Raw genomic sequence first — 24,690 nt, 5'->3', positions numbered from 1 at the left:
CCCATACAAACTGGACATTTTTGGAGCTGGCAATCATTACCTTCGCGAATTCTATTTTTTTTTTAAAGACTAACCTTTTAATTGACATTTTCTTAAAAATGTTTGTGCTTGTCACGCGTTGACATTGTTGTTCATACCCAAAGGTACTCAACATGACCACACCCAACAAATCAAGCAGTAGCCAAGTTGGGAACAGTACCAGGCGCTCAGTAGCACTCACTGCAGATGAGAATTGCTGGTCAGCATATTATATGTCTCACTAACTCACCATCCCACCGTCACAACGATACGCTGACCCGCCAATGCAGTCCGCACATTTGCGGTGTCAGCCGAGCCAACTACGCAAACTGCTACCATAATCAGAATTCCCTGGCCTACTTTAGAATATAGCTTACATTACACTAAACTTCCGTGTTCCAAGTAGTATATAATAATGTACAAATGAAGAATAAATCAGTTATCAACACACCTCATAACTCCGCGGTTCTACTTCCTACCTCTGGAAATAGGGCTCGTAATACACAGTCTCAACTAGCAGCTAACCACGTTAGCTCAACCTCATCGCAGTTCCCGCATCGCCTGTGGTCCGGCATTACAGTAACCATCGTTACCATTGCCGAGACGCGATCGTCCTGCAAGTGTCTACTTCGGTTAGGCACAAACAATTGTAGTTCTCAAAAGAAATCATAATGAAGCTTAAAAAAGATGCCTCCTTAGATAATATGTCGAAAAATATATCGAAACATTTTCAGTTTGTGGAGGATATGTAAAATACTATATACCTATATATGTACTTATATATTCAACTTTAATTATAAATACAAGGGATCCATGGCTGACCGCAAAGATATTTCTTTATACAATTTTTATAAAATCACAATCCCTGGAATTTTCTTTTTGAGAATTTCTAACTTTCAAATCCAATTTCGAATAAGTGGGGTCCTACTTCCTTTTAGATGTATGAGCGAAATCGCGTACAAAGGTAACTGTACTGTACTGATACCATATACATTGTCTAATATAATCATTACGAAATACTTTAATGTTATAAATGTTTTTATATATTTTTTCTAGGCATGAAGTTTTAAAAGGAAAAGCTAATACGAACGGAGAGAGCAACATTGAGGAGGATTGCAAATTCAAACGAGATTCTCGTGATGACCGTTCACTGCCAAAGACTATTTGCCAGAATGAACCAGTAAGTAAAATGTCGGGTGCATGCATACATTAATATTTCATTCAAAATGGGCAATAAAGCCCAAGACAAAAGTTAGTGAAAGCCCAGTGATTAATTCTTTTTTGCCTAGGTGTTTAGTGTCAAACTAATAAAAGATTAAAATTTTTGGATGCAATACGATGCCAAAACTGACAAATATATTGGATTGATGCTATTAAAGGCTTAGGTAATGCAATTGGCGATTTTCAGGACACTTACACAGGAGTGCGAGTGAGATATGCTGATGATGCCATATGATTTGGGAGTTTGGGGTGGTCGTGACACGTGTACGAGGGTTGCTATATATATTTCTTTAGAATCAGAAATGGGTTTATTTTTTTTCAAAGTATTCTCCACCAAGAGTTATACACTTTTGTATGCGCTCAAACACATTTTCGGTGCGCTTTTCCCACTCCGATTAAAATACATCCAAAACATGGGTTTCGACGTTTTGGCCAGTCAAAAAAGGGCTGATGTGTGAGAGCTCGCAGTGTCATGGTACACAATGATCCGTCAGGCAAACAAATTGTGGTGTATCACTCAGAATTGCTCAAGCGGATCTGCCGCCACATGACTAGATTTACCGACGAAGCAGGGGAGCATTTGCTTAGAAGTGCTTCTTTCACGAACAACTTTCGTATGATTTGGCACATCTTCGAGAACCCACGCGGTTGATTGCTCTTTTGTTTCGGGATCATAAGCATAGAAACATAATTCGTCACCTTTGACGATCTTATAAACGTCTTTTGAAACACCACGATTGTATTTTTACAAAAAACTTTTCACCCATCCACACAAGCCTTTTATTCTTAGCCATTGTCAAATTGTGCGAGATCCAACGAGATCAAAGCTTTTTTACGGACAGGTGTTCATGCAATGTCGAATGTATGCTGTTGGAAGAAATGCCCAAAGATGCTTCTATCTCAACGGTCTGGGTCAACGACAGCTTTTGACGACCTTTCGTCTTTAAGCGAGTGTCGGCCATGATTGAATTCATTAAACCAGTTTTTGGCAGTGATATAGGATGGTGCTTCGTCGCCATACAAAGATTTAAGTTCATCGATGTATAATCCTCGTCGAATGTTGTGAAATCTGATTGCACGAAAATGTTCACGAGTTCATTCTATTTTTCTGCCGAGGTTAGCTTATTGTCTATCGTTAATCGATACCAAAAGTAATCAAACATGAAAAAGTTGTATGGAGCTTTTATCGATAAAAGTCCAAACATTTTTGGGGAAAAGGCCATTTGGTCCTTATATGGCTAGAAGTGTCCTAGGCCAGACATATAAATAGCAGTCCTCGTATAAAACAAACTTGCGCTGTGTAGAAAATCCTAGATTCTGATTATCGGCTTAATTAATTAAACGTAAATCGGATTAAACCTTATGGGCGTTAGAGTGTGTGAGGCAAACTTTTGTTGAGTCAATTTTTAGCATAAAAACATGACGAGACTAATGTATTTCAGTTTAAATCTGTTTTTAGCATGAAAATTGTAGGCGCCACAGCATTGTGCGGTTTGTGGGCGTTAGAGTGGGCGTGGCATATTCGCGTAACAAACTTGCGCTGCGTACAAGGCTACGGAAAGTTAAAGTGGGCGTAGCAAACTTTTTTTGAGTCAATCGATAGGTTTTGTTGAGACTAATGCATTATAGTTAAAATCCCAATTCTTTATCTTTGATAGTTTCCGAGATAACCTCCTTCATATTTACAAATTTTTGATATTTTTGGCCGGTTTGTGGGCGTTTAAGTGGGGGTGGCAAACCATTGCGTTGATAATAATTTTTTAATCGGTTCAACAGTTAATAGTATAAAACATGTACTCACTTTTGCTCCCCACTGTAATTATACCGATAGTTCCAATAACAGCTTTATGATATAGTCGACCGATTTTTACATAATATTGTCAGTACTCCGGGATCTTAAAATATCGCTAGTCCCCAGAGTAAAAGAAAAAAAAATAAAAACAATGAAGCATTAATTTTAAATCGTTTATTTTTTATCTTTTTTTTAGCAGGTAAATATATGGTATAGTCGTCCGACTAAAAACAATTTTACACTCTGTGAATAGAAAATAATTTGATTAAAAGCAGCGATGACGCTGTTGTTTGATTATTCCACAGGGAGCTGTATATAATTGTCCGATCCGTCTTCTTCGCTGAGCTGCAAACTTTTTACTGAAATTATAATACCCTCTGAAAAAGGAAGACAACAATTTTGTTTAATTCCGTCTCTTTCCTCATTGCCATTGCTCCTTTGTTCCCTTGCCTATATGCCCGTGCTGTTTTTTATTGTGTATTGTAATTTATAGACACAAATTAAGTGGTAAATACGATCTGAAGTAGAAAAACAAAACCGCTTTGCCTTCAACAGGTTGTTTCTCCCCTCCGTACCAACAAAATTAGTTTTCGTGGTTTATTTTAACGATTGCATCTTTTATTAAATCTTTCGAATTTTTTAAACAAATATTCGATCCACAATCACCTACAAAATCAAAATAAAACAAAAGATATCCAACTTATATATTTATTTTTTTCCGGTTATTTACTAGATCTAGATCTAGCAAGAAAATATAAAAGGGACATAAACTGGCATAGTTGTGCGGTACGGACCCAAAGACAAAGCAATGCTTCTCACCGCCGCGACAGCTTGTTGTTTCAGTTTTTGCATTACTGACGCGAAGAAAATGGCTCGCGTCCTCTTCGATTTCAGTGACGCAGGTTGGCCATCCTTTTCACGTGTCGTGTCCGTTCTTCTCCAGGTACTAATGGAAACATCCTTGCCCACTCTGGATCTGGGTCGGGTGAAAGTTCATGATATTATTTCCATGATATTTGGGTGCTTCAGAGTACCATATACATTTTTTTCCATCACATCTGAGGTATAGCTGAGAATACAAAAAACTGATGTTTGCACACATATTGCATTATGTGGCTGTTGTGATTATATGTTGTTTAACGTTGATGCACTAAGAGCAGTACAAACAAGTGGCCCAAACGACACCAAGCACGTGCTTGTTACGCGCGGGCCCACTTTTATTTCGGGCAAATACGGTTCGCGAGGAAGGTACATAGAACAAACAAAGACAGGACAAAACATAGATCAACAAGACTAAAGCAAATGAACTAAGATTTTAGTTTTTAATACAGGGATAGAAGTTGAGGAACAAATTAAATGATATAGGTTGTTATAATTATTACAAAGATCGCGAAAAGGCTCATGCTGACTAAAATTAGATGAACATCGTGGCAAGTTGATAGGATAGTAGTTTCGCATTAGTCTAACAGGAACATTGAAAGTAAGGCGGCTTACCAAATCTACAGAATCAATATCGCCTGTGATAAGATTATTCATAAAAATAGTACCAAGCATAGTTCTACGGTTTACTAGACTAGGCAAATTAATTAATAGCAATCTACTCGAGTAAGAAGGCAACCTGACGTTTTGATCCCAGTTCAAACCACGCAAGGCAAAAAAGAAGAAATTGTTTCTGTACGGACTCTATACGGTCAATGTGCACTTGATACTGAGAACTCCAAACGGAAGAACAGTATTCTAAATTAGGACGGACAAGGGAGGTAAATAATAATTTGGTAGTGTATGGATCATCAAATTCTTTAGACCAACGCTTTATAAACCCAAGAAAACTCATAGCTTTATTTACAGTAGAGGTTATGTGGGAGTCCAATTTAAGTTTAGGATCTAGGAGAACACCTAAATCGTTTACTGAGTATATTCGGTCCAGGGACATGTTCTGAAGAGAGTAACTCATGAACGTTGGCGTAACCCTATAAAAAGTCATAACGTTGCATTTAAGATAGTTTAAATTCAAAAGGTTGTACTGACACCATTCCTGGAATCTATTAATGTCTGACTGCAAGCAGAAACAAGACTCAATATTATTATATGATAAACAAAGCTTAACATCATCAGCATACATTAATACCCGAGAGTGAGTTACGATAGAGGGAAGATCATTTATAAACAGAGTAAACAGCAAAGGTCCGAAATGACTGCCCTGAGGCACTCCAGATGTCACATTGATCATCTTGGAAACAGCGTTTTTGAATAAAACCCTCTGAGATCTACCATTCAAATAACTTGAAATCCAAGTTAACAGATTATTCGGAAACCCGAGCTGATTTAATTTGAATAAAAGAATAGAGTGGTTTACAGAGTCAAAGGCTTTACTGAAATCTGTATATATAACGTCTGTCTGCAATTTTTTGTTAAATCCATCTATTACAAAAGATTTCAAGTCGAGTAGGTTAGTGGTGGTCGATCTTCGCTCAACAAAACCATGTTGAAACGGAGATATCAAAGAGGAGCACAAATGTTGCAAATGCGAGGTAATAATGCATTCAAATGTTTTGGGAATTTCAGACAATTTGGAGATTCCTCTATAGTTCTGAACATTAACCTTCGCACCCTTTTTGTGGAGTGGAATAATAAAAGAATCTTTCCAGATAGTAGGAAAAACAGATGATGAGATAGACAAACTAAAAAGTTTAAGAATGGGTTTGCAAATAGTTCGGGCACAAAACTTAAGCACACACCCCGGGAGTCCACCTGGCCCCGGAGAATAGGTTGGCGTTATAGTTTCTAAATCACTTAAGAGAGAACTTTACAGGAGAAAAAATACAATTTGCCCTGTTTAGGTGATTAGGGTAGCTAGTATTAGATCAAGAAACAGAACTATAAGTAGACTGGAAGAATTTAGCAAATAAATCTGCAATTTCGGGATCCGTAGATGCCTCAATAGAGTTGAATCGTACTGATGATGGCAAAGCTGAAGACTTTCGCTTAGCATTGACAAAGTTATAAAACTGCCTCGGATCCTTTGAAAATTCAAATTTACATCGGTTCAAACACATGGAATAGCAATGACTATGAGGTACATTAAAATTAGTACGACCCACCACATCACAGAGAGGGTATCAACACAGGGAAGACAAATTGTAAGTTCCAATGTGGGATGATACCGGTCTTCTGGCACAACTAGTGGGTCAATTCTAGATACCGTGACTTCAGACGGATCTAAAACAAATACAAGATCTAATTGTCTGTTTAGTGAATTACGCATAAAGCTAACTTGCTGTAATGATAATTCTAACAGACCGTCAACGAAGTCATGGTCAGATAAAGGGGTAGAGACAAGTGAGTCAGTGGGAAGGGTCCAAGAAATGTCAGGGAGATTGAAATCACCCAAAACAATTAAAAGATCCCTTTCGGAAAGATGAGATAGAACAGTTTTTATTGCAGCCAAATGTTGCTCATAAATTGTTAAGTCGGATCCAGGTGGAATATAAGAACAAGTTACATAAATAGAAAAAGATTTCAAAGAGACTTTAACACCAACGAATTCTATGTCATTGGGATGAAGAGAGTATATTCTCTCCGATGTTAAGGTAGAGGTAACGGCAATCAAGCAAAAAATAAACTGCTCAGTTTTTTGGCGCAGGTACTGTCGTGGAAGGCCTATTATTAGTTCTCTGTCTGTTTGGAACAAATTCCTTAATGACCAATTCATCATTAAGCCAAAAACTTTTAGAATTTAGTACATTAAATACTTCAGGAGGAGCAGATATTTTAAATAAGGATATCCTACGAACATATGGAAATTTAAACTCCTCCACTGTGATGTTTTGAGATGGGAATTCCTGGTGTATAAATTCCAAAACATCTGCAGATGTGGTTTCAGGTGTTAAACGAGACACAAATAATTGCTTCCTATAAGGACAACCGAGAGGCTCTTTCTTCCACCACCAGCAATCTGAACATCGTTCGTCTGATTATCGAGACTAGCTCCTATAGAGCTAACTTCACCTGTAGGTACAGAAAGCTGCGTAGTGTTGGACCCCTTAGGCTGACTAGCAGAAACAGGGACTCCTCCAGAGCTTTTGGTACCTATGGGTACTGCTGGCAGTGAAGCTTTAGGTCCCCCAGCGCCAGTGGATGCCGACATAGCTGCCGTGTTCGATCGGGTAAAAATATTCGAAGCTAAGTTGGGATTTGGAACTGATGCCTTTACTTCAACAGATTTTGTAGGAGCGGTCTTTTTGCGATTCAAGGTCAGCCTTAAACTGCTTAAAATCAGCAACTACGCTCACAAGTTTATCAAACAGTTTCATAAAACGATCATTGGTCAGCGCAACATAGCCATCTAAATCACGGTCTATTTCAACGCATGAGGCACAAGTCCACGAAAAACCAACACGCAGATCAATATAGTCTTTTACTCTGCCAACAAGTCCAGTACATTTCGGATGTATGACTATGTTGCAGAGGCGACAGTAAATTAAAACGTCATTAGGTGACGATCCAAACTGACAATCTTTTTTGGAACAAAAAAGAGCCATTTTTTAGTATTTTAATTTAAGAAAAAAAAAGAAAGTTATTTATAAAACCAAAAATCAATAGAATTATAAATACCTCACTTAATTTGACACTGGGATCAAACAATAAAAATGTAGACACACAAGAACAGTGCGAGACTGCTAGAGCGAGAGAGCGCGACAGAGTGGCTATCGACTGAGCGTGGTTTGCGAAACACAAACAAAATATACACGACAACAGTTTAGACGACAAGAAACGGGAGAGAGATTACAAGAAAGTTATGGGAAACAACAACAAAATCTATTGAAACAAATGCACCACAGCGTACAGAAGTTACAATAAACAAAATGCACAGGCTAAAAACAGAGGTAGGATTTGTAAAAATTGCTACGACAAAATAGACAACTAAACATAAATAGACGATTTAAAACACAAGCACGGCTGGTTATGTTGGACTAAATCACAAAGCAAGGCACCATTATCACAGATATTAATGACAAATTGACAAAAATCACAGAGCACATGATAAATACAACCGGTCGCAAGCGACGCTAAATCGATTCGCACCCGATCGTTCAAGTTGAGCTAGCAAAAGTCTACTCAGGTGTTATTTTACACACTTTGTAGCGAAACAATTCAATAGTTGTATTCAATTAACAAAGGTTCAATCTTTGACTTGAGCTTACTGTAGGTCTACAAACGCGACCAGTTAAAAACAAGGAAGAACGCTATAGTTGAGTACCTCGACTATCAGATACCCGTTACTCAGCTAAAGGGACCAAAGGAAAATGGAGATATGCAAGCAGCAAATGCGCCACCTACCGGCGGTAGACAGATTTAAGCGTTGTGGGCATTAGAGTGGGCGTGGCAAAGTTTTTTTTTAAATCAATCGATAGGTATTGACGAGACCAATACATTTAAGTTAAAATTTTTTATCTAGCACGAAAATTGTGGGCGCCACAGGCTTGGGCGGTTTGTGGGCGTTAGAGTGGGCGTGGCAAACTTTTTTTTAAATCAATCGATAGGTATTGACGAGACCAATACATTTCAGTTTAAATTTTTTATCTACCATGAAAATTGTGGGCGCCACAGACTTGGGCGGTTTGTGGGCGTTGGAGTGGGCGTGGCATATTCGCGTAATAAACTTGCGCTGCGCTCAAGCCTACGGAATCTAAATCTTAAAACTCGTTTCTCTATCTTTGATATTTTCCGAGATATCCGCGTTCATATTTACGATTTTTTGAAGTTTGTGGGCGGTTTGTGGGCGTTAAAGTGGGCGTGGCAAACTTTTTTTTAGGTCAGTCGGTAGGTATTGATGAGAACAATACATTTCAGTTAAAATTTTTGTTCTAGGATCAAAACTGTAGGAGCCACAGTTTTGGGCGGTTTGTGGGCGTTAGAGTGGGCGTGGCACTCTTTTGAAACAAACTTGCGCTGCGCAGGAATCTCAGCAATCTGCATGCCTAATCCCAGTATTGTAGCTCTTATAGTTTCCAAGATCTCAGCGTTCATACGGACAGACGGACAGACGGACATGGCTAGATCGACTCGGCTAGTGATCCTGATCAAGAATATATATACTTTATGGGGTCGGAAACGCTTCCTTCTGCCTGTTACATACTTTCCGACGAATCTAGTATACCCTTTTACTCTACGAGTAACGGGTATAAAAATAGTTGCTTCTCCTTGGTGTCTGCTTCTTCTTCTTTTTTTATCACCCGTTCAGTGGCCAATATATTTTTGACTTATCTTAAATATTTTCGCTGAATCACACTCCCAATACATGACATTAGATAATGAAACTAAAAAAATCGGTTTTGTTGCTATAACAAATCCAATAAAATATCCCCATGAAATTTCTTTAATTGGACAATGAATTCCAAGAAAAATAAAACTTACTTCCATTTAAGATTAAGAAAAACTCAGCAGATATTTTTAGAAGTATATAAAGGACAAAAAATACACAGAGACTTATTTCAGTAATTTGCACTTAAATTGAAAAATTTTGTACTCAAAAAATTGCTCACTTTAAGTGCAGTCTCACTTGAAATTTTTGAAGGAAGGGCATTGTTTGTTCTTAGACTGAGCGCTTCACATTGTTATATACCTGCTACTTACAGTAAAAATAATAATAAATGAAAAAAACAGACAACATTGCGTGCCGACCGGTGGTCTAACTATAAAAAAGTAAACAAGAAAAAACGCTTAAGTTGACGCTCTCGACTATCAGATACCCGTTACTCAGCTAAAGGTAGTGCGAGATTGCACACCACACAAAAGCGCCACTTAGCGTCTTTTTCAATTACACGCCACATAGCTTTCATTCCTAAATGTATATGTAGGTGGTGATTTAATAATATCTCGTTAAAAGCTGATTTGCTGCAAGAATATATCTCCATCCCTCTCGCACTCTTTTGAATTTGCTAAATATGTATTATTTTTGGTTACAACTTTTTAATGAATGATCCGATTAAAGTGATTTTTGGCATGTAGCACACAAAATTTAACTTTGTAAGAAATACCATGCTGGCCTGGGGCTTTTAGTGCAATTTTAACGGCTTCGTAGATGGCTATTAGTTCACTGGAGAGAACGAATGATTAGTGGAAGAGTCCTGCTTTGATCGGTTTTGTTGGCTACGCTATAACTAATTATACCGTTGGCCATAGAGCCGTCGGTGTAGAGAAAATTGTGGGAGGGGAGGGTGTTTTTTAAGGATTCGAAAATTTGTTTATAGGTTGTAGGAGGTGTGCTTGTTTTAGTATTCATGGGTATGGTTGTATTGGTGGCTTTGATTATAATTTCCATGGCACATTTTTATACCCTTGCAGAGGGTATAATGATTTCAGTCAGAAGTTTGCAACGCAGTGAAGGAGACGTTTCCGACCCCATAAAGTATATATATTCTTGATCAGCATCACTAGACGAGTCGATCTAGCCATGTCCGTCTGTCCGTCTGTCCGTCCGTTTCTACGCAAACTAGTCTCTCAGTTTTAAAGCTATCGGGCTGAAACTTTCCCAAAAGTCTTATATCTTTTGCAGGTAGTATATAAGTCGGAACCAGCCGGATCGGACAACTATATCTTATAGCTCCCATAGGAATAATCGGAAAAAAAATTTAAAAAAAAATTATATCTTTGGTGTTTTCTAACATATTACCTCCTTTCCTTGGAAATAACATTTTTTAATTAGTTTTGAATTTCGAATTAAATTTTATCAAAATCGGAAGACTATATCATATAGCTGCCATAGGAACGATCCTAAAATTGGTGGGATAATAATATGAAACAATTATAGCTTCGGTGTTCCTTAACATATAACCTCCTACGCTTGGAAATAACATTTTTTAATTAGTTCTGAATTTTGAATTTAATTTTATCAAAATCGGACGACTGTCATATAGCTGCCATAGGAACGATCGGAGAATTGGTGGAAAAATAATATGAAACAAATTATAGCTTCGGTGTTTTTCAACATATAACCTCCGACGCTTGGAAATAACATTTCCTAATTAGTTCTGAATTTTGAATTTAATTTTATCAAAATCGGAGGACTATATCATATAGCTGCCATAGGAACGATAGGAAAATTGGTAGGAAAATAATATGAAAGAAATTATAGCTTCGGTGTTTTTTAACATATAACCTCCTACGCTTGGAAATAAAATTTTTAATTAGTTCTGAATTTCGAATTTAATTTTATCAAAATCGGACGACTATATCATATACATATCTGCCATAGGAACGATCGGAAAATTGGTAGGAAAATAATATGAAACAAATTATAGCTTCCGTGTTTTTTGACATATTATCTTATACTAATGGGAATATACTTTTTTGTGTTTTTAAATTTAATAATTATAGCTGCAAGGGTATATAAGCTTCGGCTTGCCGAAGTTAACTTCCTTTCTTGTTTATTATGGTAGTTATACCCGATACTCGTAGAGTAAAAGGGTATACTAGATTCGTCGGAAAGTATGTAACAGGCAGAAGGAAGCGTTTCCGACCCCATAAAGTATATATATTCTTGATCAGGATCACTAGCCGAGTCGATCTAGCCATGTCCGTCTGTCTGTTCGGATGAACGCTGAGATCACGGAAACTATGAGAGCTGGGCTATTGAGATTTGGCGTGCAGATTCCTGAGCTTCTTACGCAGCGCAAGTTTGTTTCAGTAGAGTTCCACGCCCACTCTAACGCCCACAAACCGCCCAAAACTGTGACTCCTACAGTTTTGATGCTAGAGTATAAATTTAAACTGAAATGAATTGTTCTCATGAATATCATTGATTGACATAAAAAAAAGTTTGCCACGCCCACTTTAACGCCCACAAACCGCCCACAAACTTCAAAAAATCGTAAGTTTGAACGCGGATATCTCGGAAACTATCAAAGATAGAGAATTGGAATTTCAGATTTAGATTCCGTAGCCTTGTACGCAGCGCAAGTTTGTTATTCGAATATGCCACGCCCACTCTAACGCCCACAAACCGCTCAAACCTGTGGCGCCCACAATTTTCATGCTAGATAAAAAATTTTAACTGAAATGTATTGGTCTCGTCAATACCTATCGATTGATCCAAAAAAAAATGTTGCCACGCCCATAACGCTTAAGTCTGTCTACCGCCGGTAAGTGGCACATTTCAATCTCGCTTTGCTGCTTGCATATCTGCATTTCCCTTTGGTCCCTTTAGCTGAGTAACGGGTATCTGATATTCGAGGTACTCGACTATAGCGTTCTTCTTTGTTTTTAATTGGTGTGAAGGGAAGGTGAAATTCCTTACAAAAGTCATTTATTCGGTCTATTGTGCTGGGTTTTAAGGGGAGAGTCAAATGAGTGTATGAGTTTTTTTTGAGAGTTTGCCTGTTAGGAGAATTTTACGTTAGTCAAATGAGCTTATATTGGCTCTATTAGCAGGTTGTTAGTTGGTGTAGTCTTAAAAGCACCTAGTGCTGATCTGACTGCGGCGTATAGTTTTGTTTTGAATCTGTTAGTAAGGTGACAGTGACTACAGGCAGTAGTCAAGTTTGGAGATGAGGATGGATTTAATATTTTGGATAAGGGAGGATGTGTTGGTGTTGTATTTAGGAGAGCAGAGGTGGTTTATAATGTTTAGGGGCTTGCAGAATTTAATTTTTAATTTATTTATGTGTGTGGACCAGCTATATCTATTGTTTAGAGTGAGACCTAGGATAGTTCCATTGTTGGTTTCTGGGATGTTTACGGAGCCGGTTCGGATTATGGATTTGCAATTGTGTTTGCGACAGATGTGTAGGCTTTGGCAGGAGGCACCTGAGTAGGTGCACCGGTGTTTTATTTCTTGAAAGAGGGAAGTGAGATCTACTGTGGGGTTTGTATGACTTGTGCTGTATGATTAGGTGAAAATCATCGACGTAAGAAGTGAATTTGATTTGCCTTAGGCGGGCGATTATTTTTGTTAGGGAATTGTAGCAGATTAGAAAAAGAATTACGGAAATGGGGCAACCTTGTGGGATTCCGTTGCTGAGAGGAAAACTGTTGCACATATTTCGACCGATTTTGATAATAATTTTCCTATTTGTCATGAAACTGGCTACATATATATGATGATTCGAGGACCTTTCTGCCATTCTTGGAGTTGTCGGATTATAGAGTGGACTTCAATTTTGTCAAACGGCTTGGAAAAGTCTAGGGAAATAATCGACAGGTGGCGCTTTAAGGAGAGGGATCTTGTTGCTAGGTGGTCTACATATAGCTGACTGTCTAGAACAGATTTAGCCCTTAAGTCCGAGCTGGTTGTTGTAAATGACCACAACCTTTTGGGGATAATTTTGTCTATGACTTTGGCAAGACATGGGTTTAGGGAAATTGGTCTATATGATTTAGGTTCGATTTGGGGTTTTTGAGGTTTGAGAAGATGGGGTGGGAAGGATGAGGCTGACTTTGTAAGCTTGAGGGATGTGGAAATCTAGAATATTAAAGTGATCGAGAGTTCTGATTTTAAAGGAAGGGGGTACGTTTTGGATCAAGGAATAGGAGGTGCGGTCCAGGGATGGATCCATTTAGGGAGTTGAGGGCGGATAAAAATTCTTTTGACCATAGGTCTTCGAAGGTGTTATCTATTTCAGATGGGGATTTAGATATGTTTGGTAGGGTAAAGGCTGCATAACCGTTTTATGTTTGACCACATTTTCGATTTGTCGGATTTTGGATTAATTTCAGAGTAAAGTTGTGTAAGGAGGTTTTCTTGGCTACTTTAGTTGCTCTTCTGTATATAGCATTTGCTTTTTAAAAATCAAGAGCGGCTTCTCTGTTTACATTGCTGTTGCAGGTTTGTGCTAGGGAACTGAGAAAGACCCACTCTCCTGTTTGTGTGTGTAATGGCGACTCCCTTTCGATTGGTGGACATATGCCTGATTTAGCTTTCCACTATCGTTTGTTATTTGGGTAGAGTTGCTCCAAATAGGAAAATTGAAATAGATTTTTTTAATCTTCTAGGGCTTTGCGTAGAAGGTAGTTGGCTGTTTTAAGGCGCTACTTTGAGGCAGGCGATTTATGGGCTTGCTACTCCCTCCAAAGCCTTCGCTTATTGCATAGCAGTCAGTTAATATGCCCAGAAACCTGACTGCTGTTAAATGGATTATTTCCTGATATAATAGGGGTGGAGTGTTGTGCAGCTAGTGACATAACAGACACTAGTGCTTCAACTGAGCTGTCAATCTCTTCTTTAAAGTACACGTTTGGGAAGCCATCAATATGGGTACTTACATACTTTCTGTGTTTAAGCAGATCTGTTTTACTGAAAGCTAGAAAGTTTGTGCGTATTGAGAGCTGTGGATGGTCGTAGAGTTGAAGCAAAATTGTGATTCGATGGAAGATCTGTGTTCCATGTGTTCCACGTGAGCATGAGCTCTAGGCACCCTTCTTGTGACGGCAAAATCAAGTCAGGCTTCTTATTAATATCTGCCGTGTTTGAGCGGTAACATCATCTTCTGCTGAGTCACTAAGAATAGAAAATCGATTTCTTGTCAGCGCTTTGTTTGGCACAGCGCCATCAACTTTTTTGAAAACCTTGGATGCTATTTTATTTAGTTGCTTGTGGGCTTAGTATTTAATTGCACGTATCGATCGATTCCAGTTTGAATTAATCTTCGTATTTTTTGGTTGGGTTGGCGCTAGCTTACCAGTAAGACCTGACGAAACAATAACTGCAGTTGATGTGATTGTTGTGGTGTTTGTTGTCGTCGTTAATGTCGAAGTCGCCGTTTTAAACGAGGGCATTGTGCTGGTCGTTGTTGTAATAAGCAGATCGTTGGTTATGTTGTAGAGGCCCAAGCACACGTACCCATGCCTACCTTGAGCGTCTTTTAGCGCAATAAAATTCGGCTATTTACGATGTAATGCTAATTTGGTAAATCAAAAAACAAAGTTAAAATTCCCTTATTTTTCATCATTTCTCTGATGAAAAACCGCCCTTAAAACATAAATCTGATTCAAAAGTAATTTTTATTTTTCTTAGAATCTATTGTCCACTGTATGCTTTAATTTCGGTCTAAAGCAATTTCATTTGTTATAGCAATAAAACCGGTTTTTAAGTTTTATTATCTGCTCCTATATGTTGTCAAATTTAAAATAAGTTATGGCAACCTTCGGAATGCTAGTAAACATGTATATTTGTATACCCTAGCAGAGGGTATGATAATTTCAGTCAGAAGATCGCAACGCAGTTAAGGAGACGTCTCCGACTCCATAAAGTATATAGTGACGTATCTGCACTGCGATTTCTCAACGGCCACCAGTTCTAGGATCGAAACCGTTCACAAATAAACAGAATCGCCAATCCCGGCTTTGATTAAAAACGATACAGAAGCTTGAGATCCCGCAATGCATCAAACAAAGAAAATTGATTAAGTCCGAACGTCAACAATGACGTAATTCCATGAACGTAAAAATCCAATGAGATCGCAAAATCTAATAAGACCGAATTATGTAAACATAAACAAAGAAGTGGCGATCGCATCATCCACTTGCGATTGCGTCACCTAATACGCAAACCGAGGTTTCATTCTAACCAATTCTGTTACATACAATCAGTCTTTTTCCAACGTTCTAGTAAAGAATAACCAAGAAATATAAAAAATCTCCTGATTTTTTATTCGGGCGAGGAACGACTCATGTAAATATATATATTCTCTCTCAGCATCACTAGACGAGTCGATCTAGCCATGTCCGTCTGGCCGTTTCTACGCAAAGTGGTCTCTCAGTTTTAAAGCTATCGCATGAAACCTTTCCAAAATTCTTATTTTAATAGCAGGTAGTATATAAGTCGAAACGAGCCGGATCGGAAAACTAGATCCTATAGCTCCCATAGGAATGATAAAAAAACGGTTTTTTACAAAATGTAAAGAATGATAACTTCGGTGTTTTTTGACACTAACTTCTATTCTTGGGAATATAATTTTTTTAATATTTCAGAATTTCGAATACAATTTTTTAAAAACGACTATCATATAGCTGCTATAGGATAGAAGCGGAAAGGAGGACCTGCAAGGTTTAAGAAACTTCGGCTTGCCGAAGTTAGCTTCCCTTCATGTTTTCTCCTTAAATGTGTTCAATTTATACTCACTGCTAGATTTCTTCCAAAATGTTTGCTCAAAAACAGTACATTCTCAAGTAGAGAATACAAATACTCAATTTCAGAACGTCAATATGGTCTCTGAGTAGTAATTTTTAATTAATAAATTGAACATGGAATAGCAAAACTCCGTAATATATGTTGTATGTAATTCATAACATGAAGCGTTTTTATAACTACTTTTAATTTCTTTATTGTAGGTTGCGCAATCGCCTAATAAATATTCTGGACTTGACGATGGAGGATCGGAATAAACAATTTATATGGTTCTTATTAACGAATAAAAATAAAGAAAGCATATATAGCATAATATTAAAAATAAGTTGAAATTATTATATAATCTTAAGAACAGGTAATTAATAACTCAAAAGGGGTACCTCTATCGTGTCTCTGCAGAGTTTCGATATCGATTTCTGGGCGTGAGAGTGGGTATGGTTTTAAAGGTCAAAAATCAGGCCTACTTTCAAAATCACATTATACTCTAGTTCACAGATATAAAGTTGGAAGTTCGGAATGAAATCCGAAATTTGGGCTAAACTGTTATGCATCCCATGTGTGAAGTGTAGTTCAAGTTATATTAGTTACAGCAATTGTAAAAATAGGATGGATTTTGTCCGGACAAACAAACAGGGCTTATCAAAAATAAAAATGTTCAGAATGCGACTTTTAAATCCAAGTCATTGTTTTTTTGGCTTTCTGGTAGAACATTTTGGCTTGAACAAATCCCAGGGAGACCGAAGGCCAAGAACAATGAGCGGAGGTCCTTGTGTCGTGCGGAGGAACATATATTATTAACATTTCAGCGAATTTCAGTGCCACCATTCAACGACAAGAGCGCTGTCCTCGCGGGATGTTTAATGAGTATTATATAGTTTTCTTATATCCCTAAAGAAAACCGCCGACCAGAATTTTATACCAATTAACATAAACCGACTGGTCCAATTTAATTGAAATACTAAAAATGAAAACAAAATTTAAAATTAAACTTAATTGAACGAAATTGGAAATGAGAAATAAATAAAGTGAACGAATTACAGTTAACAAAAGAAAATTAATTGAAAGTAACCAGTAGAATAATAAAATAGAATAACTGGAGCCGTGATTCGAATTTGCCGCAGGTAGAGAATGCACACTACTTAGGTATTGCCGAAAGTAACGTCAATGGAATCCACTTAGGCTCCACAGCTATGGCCGCTGGTTGTATTAACGTTTCTCGTACACACGGGTTACTCTCCTTTTTATACCCGTTACTCGTAGAGTAAAAGGGTATACTAGATTCGTCGGAAAGTATGTAACAGGCAGAAGGAAGCGTTTCTTGATCAGGATCACAAGCCGAGTCGATCTAGCCATGTCCGTCTGTCCGTCTGTCCGTATGAACGCTGAGATCTCGGAAACTATGAGAGCTACAATACTGGGATTTGGCATGCAGATTCCTGAGATTCCTGCGCAGCGCAAGTTTGTTTCAGAAGGGTGCCGCGCCCACTCTAACGCCCACAAACCGCCCAAAACTGTGGCTCCTAAAGTTTTGATGCTAGAACAATAATTTTAACTGAAATGTATTGTTCTTATCAATACCTACCGATTGACTTAATAAAAAGTTTGCCACGCCCACAAACCGCCCACAAACTTCAAAAAATCGTAAATATGAACGCGGATATCTCGGAAAATATCAAAGACAGAGAAACGGGATTTTAGATTTAGATTCCGTAGGCTTGAGCGCAGCGCAAGTTTGTTACGCGAATATGCCACGCCCACTCTAACGCCCACAAACCGCCCAAATCTGTGGCGCCCACAATTTTCATGCTAGATAAAAAATTTTAACGGAAATGTATTGGTCACGTCAATACCTATCGATTGATCTAAAAAAAAACTTTGCCACGCCCACTCTAACGTCCACAACGCTTAAATCTGTCTACCGCCGGTAGGTGGCGCATTTGCTACTTGCATATCTCAATTTTCCTTTGGTCCCTTTAGCTGAGTAACGGGTATCTGATAGTCAAGGTACTCGACTATAGCGTTCTTCCTTGTTATATATATATATATATGGGCATTTCCAGGGGTCGCGAACGTACGTTCGTACGCAATTAGTGAAAAAAAAAAGTTTTCTGAATTTTTTTTGCTATTCGATAGCATTTTGTTAGCTCTTAGCTTAGTGTAAATGATGGGATTTATTGAGCTATCATTTTCATAATATTGGCAAAAAACATGCGGTCGCGAACGTACACAAAATGGAAGTCGACCTTGGCTTAATCTAGTAAAATGCAAATATCTGCGAATTTGGACGGAATATTCTAAAGCAATACCTTTTCTTTTAAAATGGGTTCATGTAGCTTTCATTCGAGTCTGTTCCCAAGGAAATATCTCCATTTGTTTTTTTTTATTGAATTAAGTACCGGTCGCGAACATACGATTTTTCCATGTTGTTTTATTAACAGTTTATTGAAAATTTGTTTGCCCTCTCTGGATTTTTATCTTCTTATTAGATTGCAATAAAGAGATTTGGTAAAAAAAGTTTTCCTTGCGAAATAATCATAAAAATTCCTTTAAAAGCCCAGTCGTAAGTAACAGCATTCCAGCATGCGTTCTTTCATTATGAAATGGCATCAAAAAGGTGTTCCGGAAGTGATGAGTCTGTCCATTCTTTTTACACGGGTGCGGGACAAAAAAGAATGCACCCGTTGCATGCTTCTGGAATGCACCTGGAAGTAACAAACTAAACACATTCTGGGTGCACTCTTTTTTAATGCACCTCGAAGCATCATACTAATCACCTTCTGGGTGTACTCTTTTTTAATGCACCTGTAACATGTACCCAGGAATGCACCTAGAAGCATTTAAAAATCAAATATCTGGAAGTTTTCCCTTGGAGTACATAAAGCTGGATTTAAATTTCATATTTATTTTTTATTTCAATATTCAAGAACTCAACTAATTTTTGATCGGAGTCACTTCCCTTCTGTACGGGGCTTTGCTGCTTCCTTCTTGTTGATGTACTTTTATCATTTACGCATTTCAGTCCTTGGTGTGCCCGTTCATTTCTTGCGATTCTAAAAGATATAAAGCAAATTGAATATTATATATTTTGAAACATGTGTATATATATTACAAATATACAATATATTTATTTTAGCACATTAACACTGTTGTATGTACGATTTACATTCAAATAATTATTATTTTGTTAATTTAATTTGTTTTTAGTTTGAATGTTCAATGTACATGTACTCTGTTATGTTCATATTGAACTGTGTTGTGTTCATATTGAACTAAATTATCTACACTTTGCTTACCTGTAAAAATATTGATGTAAAATTGGTGGCAGAAAGCAACAAACTTTTTCAAAACACATGGCAAGAACTTCACTTTTCAGAACTAAAAATGCAACTGACGAGAAATGCAAGAGACAAGAAAAACCGCGCGCTTCCTAGCATGTTCCCTTTTGTCTTTATTATTTGTTTGTCAAGAGAACAGTACCGAAAAAGGACGATTTAAAAAAAAATGGGCATTGGGAACCATCGGGTTTGAGTTTGGTTTTTTTACATTCCCACTAAAATACACCTGGATGCACTAAATTGAAATACACCCAGACGGCACCCAAAAGACTGCACCCAGCACGCACATTTGCTAGTTTAATTTGCATGCGTGCTGTTTTGCGTGTAAAAGATACGACCCAGAACTATTTGTTTCGCAATACGTTCCCGAATACCCATTATTCTGAAACACATCTAGAAGGCATCGCAATAGAATGCACCCAGCACACACATTTGCCTTGGTAAATTTGCATGCGTGCTGTTTTGCGTAAAAAAGATACGACCCAGAACTATGTTTTTTTAAAACACGTCCCCCAACTTACGACTGGGAGTAGCTAAAAATGAAAAAAAGTGCATTTTTTCAGGTTTTAGGGAAATTTCTTCAACAAAACAAATGAAATATGCTTTGGTTCCACTGTATTATGAAAATATGGCCATTGATTTGTGAAAATACGCATAAAATTCGATGATTTTTAAGATTTTTTTGTTCCGGGCCTGGTTGACCATTTTTCGGATTTGCCCATATTACATTTATTTTGCCCTTTACTTTATTACTATTTTAATAATATATTGCCAATATGCTTATATTTTTACATTTTAAATAACTATTATATTACTATACCTATAAAATTATATTCCTTCAATTCCTTCTGTAAAATAGCTATTGTGGGTAAAAAGTTATACGCGTTCTTTGTAGATTTTAGAGCTGCCTTCGACTCTATAGACAGGAGAACCCTAACCTACAAGCTCAGCAATATCGGCATGTCAACGACATTTTTAAACGTCCTACAAAGCTTGTACACGGATAACCTGGCGGCAGTATGGGATGGAAAACAAGTATTCGAGTGGTTTACGACGGAAGCTGGAGTAAAGCAAGGATGTCTACTCAGTCCCCTTCTGTTTTCCCTTTTTTTTAAACGACATTACGGATAGCCTGCCTTGCGGTATTCAAATATGCGGATGCGCGATCAAGGCTCTGCTGTATGAAGATGGCATTGTGATCCTCGCCGAATCCCCCGTTGAACTTCAAACAATGATTAATGCTCTGCACAAATACTGTTTGTTATGGGGATTGTTAGTAAACACCGAGAAGTCGAAAGTTCTGATTTTCAAGAGGCATTGGAGAAGGCTAGCACAAAACGAAAAGTGGAATTTAGGGTCTATTCAGCTAGAAATTGTCAAGTCGTATAAGTATCTGGGAGTCTGGATTTACCGCAACGGTCGTTTCAACAACCATTTACAGGAGAAACTTCGAGACGCAAAACTAGCCATAGACAAATCGCTGCTAGGAAAAAAGGACGTTCCAATGAGTAGCAAGTACAAGCTGTTAGCAATGCGGTCAATCCTTTGTTACGGCGCGCAGGTCTGGGGCATCTCACCTTATAAAGAAGTTGAAAGCCTTCTAAAATTGTTCTTAAAAAAATATTTCGTCTACCCAGATTTACTCCGAACAGGATGCTATATCTTGAAACAGGACTGTCGCCGCTGCATATCTTTACAGCTGAAATGCATTTCAGGTATATCCAGAAAGTGGTAACCATGCCCAGGGTGGTAACTATGCCCAGGGTGGTAACCATGCAGGGGCGTAAGCAATGGGTCATAAAATGGGAGACGCTTGCCGAGACCTACGGAGAAAGGCTACAGTTAGGCGATCCTTCACAATGGTCGCAATGGGCGAAAAGTATTTTAGTACATATGGACGAAACCTATAGGACTCAGTTCAAAACGGAATCAAGGAGAAGAACAACTCGGATGACTCATAGGTCCCTTAATTATGATCTGGGACTTGATAACTATTTTACTGACGCTTTCACCGTTGAGAAGATCCGTACCATTTTCATGGCCAGGGGAGAAATCCTTTTACTAAGCTATATCCCAAACGTGACAGCCAGCGACACTGTGTGCCCGATCTGCAATATGAGGGAGCATGAAAACGTCGTGCACTTCATAGGACGCTGCCCCATTCTACGGGAGATCCGCCTGCTGCATTTTGGTAAGGCACAGCTGCAACCGCGGGATGTATTCAATTCGCTGGATGGGCAATGTTGGTCAACTCTCTACAGCTACATCAACCAGGCTCTAAAGTACCGAAACTACATTTTAACGGAAAGCTTTTAAACACTTCATATTATAAACCCAACACGTAACTCAGCTCACCTAGTTGTTAAACTGATTGGTACAACGATCTGATATCTGGGGAAGACCCGGGATGTCAGGTGTAGTATACTGTGCAGTTTTGACACTGGGAAAGCGGAGATCGAGTCGATATATTTAATTTCCTTTTTTAATTCTTGTTTATATACAAATTTGTGTATCCTTTTAATTGTACACTTGAAATGCCGTTTGTTCAATGTTTTTATAAATAAAGAATACTACTACTACTACTATTATTGATCAGCATGAATAGACGAGTCGATCTAGCCATGTCCGTCTGTCCGTCCGTTTCTACGCAAACTAGTCTCTCAGTTTTAAAGCTATCGGGCTGAAACTTTCCCAAAAGTCTTATATCTTTTGCAGGTAGTATATAAGTCGGAACCAGCCGGATCGGACAACTATATCTTATAGCTCCCATAGGAGTAATCGGAAAAAAAAATTTTTTTTAAATATATCTTTGGTGTTTTTTAGCATATAACCTCCTAAGCTTGGAAATAACATTTTTTAACTAGTTTTGAGTTTCGAATTAAATTTTATCAAAATCGAACGACTATATCATGTAGCTGCCATAGGAACGATCGTAAAATGGGTGGGAAAATAATATGAATCAAATTATAGATTCGGTGTTTTTTAACTTATAACCTCCTACGCTTGGAAATAACATTTTTTAATTAGTTCTGAATTTCGAATTTAATTTTAACAAAATCGGCCGACTATATCGTATAGCTGCCATATGAACGATCAGAAAATTGGTGGGAAAATAATATGAAACAAATTATAGCTTCGGTGTTTTTTATCATATAACCTCCTACGCTTGGAAATAACATTTTTTAATTAGTTTTGAATTTCGAATTTAATTTTATAAAAATCGGACGACTATATCATATGTCTGCCATAGGAACGATCGGAAAATTGGTGGGAAAGTAATATGAAACAAATTATAGCTTCGGTGTTTTTTGACATTTTATCTTATACTATTGGGAATATCATTTTCTGTATTTTTAAATGTAATAATTATAACTGCAAAGGTATACAAACTTCGGCTTGCCTAAGTTAACTTCCTTTCTTGTTAAATTTAAACTATGTTAATATAGACGTATATAAGCATATCTGTATACCGAGTTCTTGATCCTAACGGGTGGTATTTGTGAAATGGGGGTTACAAAAAACAACAACATTTGATGTTTTAAAAAAAGAGAATCTTCGGGAGCTTGTAATCAATTGTATTGATGTGCATGTCAATAAATTGCTTAGAAGCTCTTCTACAGATTTGCATTTAAGGGTTCATCATATCTCAAGTCAACCACAACTTTTGGACATTTAAGTAATCTGTTCACCTCTATACACAAAAAATTTTACGTGGTGAACATGCTTTAAAAACTACTAGGAGTAAAAATTAGGGTTCTGGAACGTACAGCGATAGCAAAGAGTACATACAAAAAATTCAAACCCGCTGTAGACGCTGTTGGCTTTTTTAAACCAGAGGGTATAATGATTTCAGTCAGAAGTTTGCAACGCAGTGAAGGAGACGTTTCCGACCCCATAAAGTATATATATGCTTGATCAGCATGACTAGACGAGTTGATCTAGCCATGTCCGTCTGTCTGTCCGTTCGGATGAACGCTGAGATCTCGAAAATTTAAAGCGCTAGAATGAATAAAGAATAATAATCCCAAGAGTAGAAGTTAATATGTCAAAAAACACCGAAGTTATAATTTATTATATTAAAACTATTTTTTTTCGATCCTTCTTATGGGAGCTATAGGATATAGTTGACCGATCCGGCTCGTTCCGACTTATATACTACTTACAATAGAAATTAGAATTTTAGGAAGGTTTCATCACTTAAGCTTAAAAACTGAGAGACTAGTTTGCGTAGAATCGGACAGACGAACATGGCTAGACCGACTCCAAGAATACATATACTATATCATAGAGTAATAAACTATATAGAGACACCATTTGCTCTGCCCGAACCTCTGCTGAGAGCCAATTCAAGGTCAAGTTTGAAGCTAACTTCGATTTTTCAACACACCCAACAAGTGCGAAGCAACAGCAATAGTGGTGAGGATTAATTACAAAAACAAAACAGTAAGTAAGAGCGGTGCAGATATATAATTTCCCACAAAACTCACCGCGGGAACGAATTTCAAGGTCCCATCGAACGTTTCAAAAACTGGGGATATCTCTTTTCACCTAGGTGGCATCATTGGCTAAGTCTATAAAGAGAGCGGCAGAGCAAATGGTGTCTCTAAATAGATTCTTACTCTATGACTATATGGGGTCGGCAACGTTTCCTTCACTGCGAACAGTTTTTTAGCTTTTAAATAAAATAATTTAATAAAATTTATTTCAATAAAAAAAAATATTACAAAAAAAAAGTTATGTTCTTTGTGGGGACCGACCGCGCGTTCACGTTGCTTATCGACGCTTTAACCGCAGAAAAACTTTTTCGACATTCAAAGTTCTTGGATCTCGCTCTATCAAAATCAAAAAAATGAAAATTTGTCCAAAATTTATTGCCTCGCCTTCGCACACTTACACATAAAGACACAAGTGTATGCATTGTGTACGGAATAAACGAAATATTGAAACAGGACAAGCTCTTTCTCTTGCCAATAGCCGCATGACAAAAAAGGCAGACTCGCGCGCACTCTGCGTTCTATACTCCTTGGTAATGGTAGTTAGTATCTTAGAATTTCGGGAAAAGTCGACGCTAAATGCATGTAAAAAAGATTGGGGTTCATATTTTTTCTTGTATTTTTTAAAGCTTGTTTACCACATAAAATTTGTTTGAATAGGATGAAAAGTTCGTCTATACTAACAGAATTTAATGCCCACAGGCC

At 37.7% G+C, this 24,690-nt stretch overlaps 1 protein-coding gene across 2 annotated transcripts in view; it reads left to right on the top strand.

Annotated features, from left to right (window-relative positions):
• LOC119559028 (eukaryotic translation initiation factor 4B) overlaps nucleotides 1-16,482 on the top strand; it is a 55,682-nt gene extending 39,200 nt beyond the window's left edge. For both annotated transcript variants that reach the window (XM_037872157.1, XM_037872158.1), the window contains 2 exons: nucleotides 1,075-1,198; nucleotides 16,361-16,482. In XM_037872157.1, coding sequence (XP_037728085.1) covers nucleotides 1,075-1,198; nucleotides 16,361-16,414 — 178 coding nt within the window. In that variant the 3' untranslated portion in view covers nucleotides 16,415-16,482. The remainder of the gene's footprint in view (nucleotides 1-1,074; nucleotides 1,199-16,360) is intronic.
• Nucleotides 16,483-24,690: the final 8,208 nt, after the last annotated feature.

The sequence above is a fragment of the Drosophila subpulchrella genome, unplaced genomic scaffold, assembly GCF_014743375.2.
Source record: "Drosophila subpulchrella strain 33 F10 #4 breed RU33 unplaced genomic scaffold, RU_Dsub_v1.1 Primary Assembly Seq16, whole genome shotgun sequence".
NCBI lineage: Eukaryota > Metazoa > Arthropoda > Insecta > Diptera > Drosophilidae > Drosophila > Drosophila subpulchrella.
Note: the sequence above shows the minus strand (reverse complement) of the source record. Positions and strands in the feature narration are given on the sequence as shown.